Source organism: Quercus lobata, chromosome 10, assembly GCF_001633185.2.
Source record: "Quercus lobata isolate SW786 chromosome 10, ValleyOak3.0 Primary Assembly, whole genome shotgun sequence".
NCBI lineage: Eukaryota > Viridiplantae > Streptophyta > Magnoliopsida > Fagales > Fagaceae > Quercus > Quercus lobata.
Window position 1 is genome coordinate 11701889 of NC_044913.1, and position 6850 is coordinate 11708738.

Genomic DNA, 6850 nt, shown 5'->3' on the forward strand with positions numbered 1-6850 from the left:
TAGTGTAATAAAATTTGTAATATCATTCTTGTTATAAAATATTTCAAATCTATTAAAGTCGAAAGTTATGAATGGTAAAAATGATAAAATAACATCAATGATACACTAGTTAAAAACCATAAAAACTTGTTAAAATTTAAAATAAATTATGATATATATATTTTTTTTAGTGTTTCTATGTTTGGTTGAATAAATCAAGTGATTCATTAAAAATAAAATAACATGAAATTATTTAGTGCACATGGCACATAACCCTACCTGTGAGTCTTACACATGTAGAGACAAAGTACCCCATGTGCACAAAAATTAACAGAATGGATTGAGGCTTGTCAAGTTTCAAGTCCAGTCTAACTCTGGGCCTAAAAGAAGCCCAAATGTACCTATGCAATGCAAGGGCCTAATCATTGTGCAGATTGAGCTTGGTTCAAATCCGGGTTGCAGCCTAATGTGTCAATTTGTCCCCAATCCAATCCAAAGTCCGACGAAAATACAAAATTGTTTCAGACCAAAATCTGTCACTCTCACTCATTTAAGTCAAAAAGATCTAACTGGTCTATAATACAATCCACATTTAATGTGCCAAACTTCCACTTAGATTTTTAGGTCCTGGTCAAATTTTGCTACCTCTAAACTCCACTGAAGATACAAAGAGAAGTATCCTACCACATGCTACAGGATCTAGAACATCAAAAACAATAGGCACTACAAGCTTATCAGAATCCAGAATCCAAGGGGTAGAGAGTTCCCATTACTTTTGTATCATTTTCAGTATCTGTTTCTTGCTATGAAATAAATAAGATAGTGACATTGTTTTAACTCTGCAGAAATATCTTTCTCAAACTACATCCCTGTTGGGAGTGGAACACACGCAAGGAAATTAATTTAGTTAGTTAGGAGATTTGAGTCTTACCCATCATTAAATGCAAGAAAAAGCTAATGCTTTCTAGAAACAAAATTTGTTTAGAACAAGGCCAAGGCATTAGAAATGATTGTCATAGTGAAGAACTTTCTGATCCTATTTGCACAAGGTACTGGAAAAGAAGTGGTCAAGACAATCAAAGAAGTTGCATCCTCGCGGCGAAGCGAGATTATCATCAATTTTTTTGGTCTCTCTGTTAACATTCCCATTGATTTCTTCCGAATTAAGCACTTAAATTAAATGGCCAAGATACACATTCAAACATTCGAAAACCTATCATTGGGAACACATTTCAGATACCTATTTTCATTTTTATACATGTTCGATACAATTGCTCAATTTTCCCCAAACCCATTTATGATACAGTCACTGAACACCACCCCCCTTTCCTTTTTCTCTCCTCTTTTTGCCAAAACCGGCAAAACCATCCTTAGCAAAAATGCTAATTTTTGGCAGGAATTCAACATTCCATTCCAAGTTGGACCAACTTTATACAGTCCAACAAGGGCTAGCTTCACTCATGCAAGAACAGGACTTGCACGGGAAGACTCTTGCAAACTGGCAGCATATTTCCGTGCCCACAAGTCATAATGTATAATTTCCTCAAGGGAAGGTGAAGTCACCAACTCCTTCTGATGCTGATCACATGTTAGCTCCACAACCTTGAAAATATCTAGATATTTAATCCTGAAAACAAAGCAAACTATTCAATGGTGAAGAAATCACATCGGGAAGCAGTATTTATATAAGAACAGGATTGCATTATAAATGACTAAGTAGGCAAACAGCTGAGGTAATTTAATAATTGGATTCCAAATAATATATGTTAGGCAAACCAGGATAGTGAATGCAAATGCAAAGGGCAAGAAAGCCAGTCCAGTTTGAAAGTATTAGTTTCATGACAAATGCAGTTTCTACAGATGTAAATAAGTAGTCATGCAGGTTACTTGAGGTGGAAGAGGATGACAGAGGCTCAGGGCCCATGGAAAATTTCCCAGGGAATTTCGAAATAGAAATAGACCAGAAAATTTTTGGAGAAAAATACCAATAAACTGATCTTCAATCTCTGAAAAAATTACAACCTTTACAAAAGGAAAACATATAATATTTTGCATATTACTGAAAAATAAGCAACAAAAGTTACGTTATTTGGAAAAAGAGTCCCAAGGAAAGCAGAAATAGAAAACACACTTATCAAGAAGATATGCACCAATGTTCGAAAGGAAACATTTGGACTGAGTGAAAATCAAGAAATGGAACACATACTTTTCATCAATAAACATCTCTACAGCTTTCTCATTAGCAGCACTAAGAACACCTGTCATTGTGCCACCAGCCCGTCCAGCAGCATATGCAAGATCCATCGAGGGGTATTTTACATTGTCAGGAGCTTTAAATGTTAGTGAACCAAGCCTGCATAACCCCATTTTAACTTGAGTCATATTAAACAAGCACGCTGACATGAAGTTATAAGCATGTTCACCATTTTCAGCTTGATCATCATATCTTAAAGACTCTTGGCAAGAAGAGGAGTTGCTTATCTTCTAAGATGAGAGTTCTCACTATAATTTTTGGAAAGGTATCCAGAAAAGGGTTGTTTGAGAAAAGCAGTTTGTGTGACCAATTTAGCGAGCATCTACTACTAAGGAAATTAACCCTGGAAATGCAGGTAAGTGATACCCGCCTAGAATTTAAAAAGGAAATGACAGGGAGTTTAAAACCATAACATGATTGGGGAAAGACTATGTACTTGCAAAGGTCAAGGCGAGGCCAAGTCACTTCAGAGCAATAGATTCTGTCTGGCCACGACATTGTGTAGAGAATGGGCAAGCGCATATCAGGCCACCCCAACTGTGCCAGAACAGATGAATCCTGGGAAGAAAGAAATAAATAGAGATAGATATAAAATGAGAAATTTCACATAATTATTCAGAAGCATTATTGTATCAATTTCCCTGCCTCTACAAAAATAAAAGCATTTGCAAATATCAGACACTTTAAACATAATTAGAGTAACACTAAAAAATGTATAAAACCAAACCTGTGTTTCAACCATCGAATGGATGATAGATTGCGGATGAATCACAATTTCAATATCATCATATCCAGCTCCATACAGGTAGTGGGCTTCAATGACTTCTAGACCCTATCCAAAAAAAGAGGAATTTATTTTCTTATTCCTGGCACCTCATACCATTATAGCACATCAGTCGGATGGAGCACAGTATTTCAATCTGAAACACAGACAGAATAAGAACAAACCTTATTGAAAAGGGTAGCAGAGTCAACAGTGATCTTTTTCCCCATATTCCAGTTAGGATGCTTCAAGGCATCAGCAACTTTAACATCTTTCAGTTTATCAACAGGCCAATCCCTGTTGGTAACCAAGTAACCTAATTGTAAAATTCAGGTCCTTTTTTCATTGATAAGTAAAGATATCTTTATTAATATGAGAAAATTAAATACACAAGAAGTTCATCAAGCCACTCCTAAATAATTATAACCTGAAATCTAAAACTCTTAAATGTATTAATTATCAGTGGTAGGAGATGAGTCATGTGACACTCCAAAATTGGCCATGAAAGAAATTATATGAGTCAGATATACTACACATGAGAGGCCAGGAGTTTTCAATGGCTTTGCAGGAAGCTATCATTAAACTGAATATAAGAAAAATGTCTGGGGCCTGAGATGTTTTCTTGATGCTTGTATACTAGAGTTCATTAAAACTGTACTAAGAAGATTTTCAAATCACTAAAAAACATTGATCAATAAATACATGTCTTATCAAGCAAACTAACATAGAAGAGCCAAATTAAGCCACATTGGTAATAATTGCATATTGACTCCAGCTCTGCAGATTAGAAGTGATTACTGCCCCCTGTACATTTAAAGTTACAAGCTTAAGTATTATAGCTTAAATTTTGATTTCACACCTGAAAGCCCCACCAGACGCGGTTAAAATAATGCGTCGAAGTGCACCTTCCGGCAAGCCTTGAATACACTGAAGAAGAGAGATTTCTTTAAGCTTTTCTTCTTATAAGCGTATTGTGGAGTAAAATGATATAGTGATCGTTCAAGTGCCACAGATAACATGAACCAAGTAATATTCAAGAATTATTCATATCACTACCAAAAACAAAAAACTAAATGTAATGGAAGTATCTGAAATTTTGTTGGATAAGCTTAGCAATCAATACACGTCTTTTCATACCTGAAATATGGCAGAATGTTCTGAATCAGCAGGAAGAATTTTTATGTTATGCTTGTGAGCTAGAGGAAGGACAAAGGGACCTCCAGCTATCAGGGTCTCTTTATTGGCCAAAGCTATGTCTTTCCCTGCTTCGATTGCAGCGACTGTAGGCTAAGGAAAAAAAAAAAGAAAAAACAGGAACACTTCAGTTAGCCAAATATGTGTTTGTTCCTAATAAGTGATATCTTGCTTTTGGTTTCGCCCTTTCAATAAAAAAAAAAAAACACTTAAAATTGAAGGATTTACCTTTAGTCCTGCACAACCTACTATTCCTGTAACTACAGTAACTGCATCTGGGTGGCGGGCAACCTGAAAAAATATGCAGAAAATATCTATTGAATAACAAGAATGGCTTTCATTATCCAGACAAAGACCAAATAAATAGATTGTATGCCACCTCTATAACTCCTTGCTCCCCAGGAATAATCTCAGGTTTTGGTTCAACATCAGCCAAAGCTTCCTTGAGTTCATCAACTAAGGACTCATTTCTAACGGCGACTAGTTGAGGTTTGAATGTTTTCACCTATCCAGAAAGAACAAATAAGTACATAAAATGAAATCATCAATAATACTGGATCATAATCAAGTGACAGCTCAGACTATCATCTAAAAATTTAATTTAAGGCTTGCTGTAAATCGGAAAAACTAAACCAGTTCTATTATATGTTATGTATCTAACCGTTACCTGATCTGCAAGAAGAGTTACATTTGAACCAGCTGCAAGTGCCACAACTCTGAATTTATCAGGATTCTCTGCCACAATGTCCAATGTCTGTAGAACACCAAAGCTAATTCTAAGCAACTAATTATGGGTCAAGACATTCTTCACATGCCAAGCATTAGTTTGAATTCAGAACAAAAACATTCTACCGTCAAACAAAAAATTAGACAGAAAAAAACAACAACAACAATAATAATAATAAGAAGTCAGAGACATAAAAAAAAAAAAAAAAAAAAAAAAAAAAAAAAAATTCACTACAGATTCCACAATTACAAAAGGAAATACCAAATAGACGAGTTTCTTACAAAACAAAATGAAAAAATTTTAGTGCCAACTTGACAATACATCATGTCATCAGTATTTATTGATCTCAAAACCTGCTAATCCTATTTGGTTTCCAATTCCCCTTTATAATACATCACAATTTACAATATCTAGCTAGTACCAACAACACATTTTATAAAGGTGCATCTAAATGTTCTCCTTAAGTATAATTTTATTGTGGTCACAAAACAAATTACTTTTGTTTTACCTGAGTTCCAATTGACCCAGTTGATCCAACAATGGAGATAGGCTTTGGACCATCCCAAGTCTTACGACCAGACTCAGGAATGGCTCGTCCTGGCCAGGCCGGTGGAGGTCCCTGTGCCAAACAACGAATATTTTTCCCAAATACCACTCTATGATCCTTCCTCTTCAAATTATATCCAACTACAAATCAAAAAGAACAAAAGATTAAACCCCCAACAATAGGGTTTTAAAGTCAAACTACTTAACACAACAGTATCTAATACACTAATAAAAAATATTGAAAATTTCACCAAAAAACCATTGAAGCATAGTTTCTGAAATTCATATACTGTGAATAATCAATGACAACAACAACAACAAAATCATGACCAAATTACTCTACAAATCCGAATAGCATTTTCGAGAATATACAACACCAAATTATACTCAAATAAAAGTTTAATATATCAAATTTCAATTTTCACAGACCCAGATACTCAAAAGTTCTAAAATCCATACACACACACTAAAAATTCAACCAAAAGCAATAAAGCTAAACACCAAAAACTACCCACTTCTAAAAAAGAAAAAAAAAAGTTTATTTATTTATTCAGTTAAACCTCTTTGTAATTAAAGCTATATTCTTTGTTCATAATTTCAAACAGCAACCAACGCAGAGAATCAAATGTTAAGAGCTGGAAGTACATACAAACATAACTGTTCTGTCCTTAAGCTAAAGAAAGCAAGTGCTTGGCAACAAGTTTGAGTTTTTCTCTCATATGAACAAAACTGAAGTACCCAAAGGAAAGGAAGTATCAGAAAGCAACTTTTCCAGGATTTTTTTTTTTTTTTTTTTTTTGCAGAGAAGGAAAATAAAGTTGTGAACTTTAGAAAGTTAAAAAAGGCAGTGAGTGAGTGAACCTGAGACTGAGAGCTTGTGGGAGTGGTTGGACTTTGTGGAGTCCAAGAACGATAAGGCTTTGATTTCAGCTGGAGAAACCAAATTCAAAGCCATCACAAATAAGATTTCAGAGAACAAAAAATGTTGATGTGGAAATGAAAAACTGGGTTTTTAAGAATATAATTTGTGGTCACAGAAATGCAAAAAGTTTAAAATATATATAGGCCCTGGGTTGGGTTGTTTAGTTTTATGTGGCACGGGATTGATAGAGGGTTTTTTTTTTTTTTTTTTTTTAAATGAAAAATGGCTAGAGGGCGATTTGAGTTGGTCTTTTTTTCAACTGGGTGTGATCATCAAAACAATCTACTGATTAACTTGGTTCTTAATTATTACGAGAGTCTAAGTTGGATTTAGGAACCATATCGATCAGTTTTAAAAAATTATGGACATGCTCGCATTAACCCAAGTCTCAAAAGTATTAATAATCGAACACTTCATTTGGGTGTTGTACTCGTTCATATCAATATTGTACCTATGTCAAACATG

At 34.6% G+C, this 6850-nt stretch overlaps 1 protein-coding gene across 1 annotated transcript; it reads right to left on the minus strand.

The window, feature by feature from the left end:
• Positions 1–1155: 1155 nt before the first annotated feature.
• Positions 1156–6502, minus strand: LOC115963689 (1-deoxy-D-xylulose 5-phosphate reductoisomerase, chloroplastic). The gene is made up of 12 exons (XM_031082788.1): positions 6325–6502; positions 5426–5604; positions 4858–4944; positions 4570–4695; positions 4419–4481; positions 4134–4283; positions 3856–3923; positions 3182–3293; positions 2961–3065; positions 2670–2791; positions 2186–2332; positions 1156–1606 (listed from the first exon to the last, which is right to left on the minus strand). Exons 1-12 carry the CDS (start codon positions 6416–6418, stop codon positions 1438–1440), a joined length of 1422 nt encoding a protein of 473 aa, XP_030938648.1. The 5' UTR covers positions 6419–6502; the 3' UTR covers positions 1156–1437.
• Between the last annotated feature and the right edge of the window lie 348 nt (positions 6503–6850).

What these genes read in the sequence shown, in the direction of transcription:
- LOC115963689 (XM_031082788.1), bottom strand. Translation starts at nt 6,418, where the DNA reads ATGGCTTTGAATTTGGTTTCTCCAGCTGAAATCAAAGCCTTATCGTTC. An exon ending in CTGGGTCAATTGGAACTCAG is followed by an intron (nt 4,945 to 5,425) that starts GTAAAACAAAAG and finishes GGTGTTCTACAG; the next exon opens with ACATTGGACATTGTGGCAGA. An exon ending in CTGCTACCCTTTTCAATAAG is followed by an intron (nt 3,066 to 3,181) that starts GTTTGTTCTTAT and finishes TTTTTTGGATAG; the next exon opens with GGTCTAGAAGTCATTGAAGC.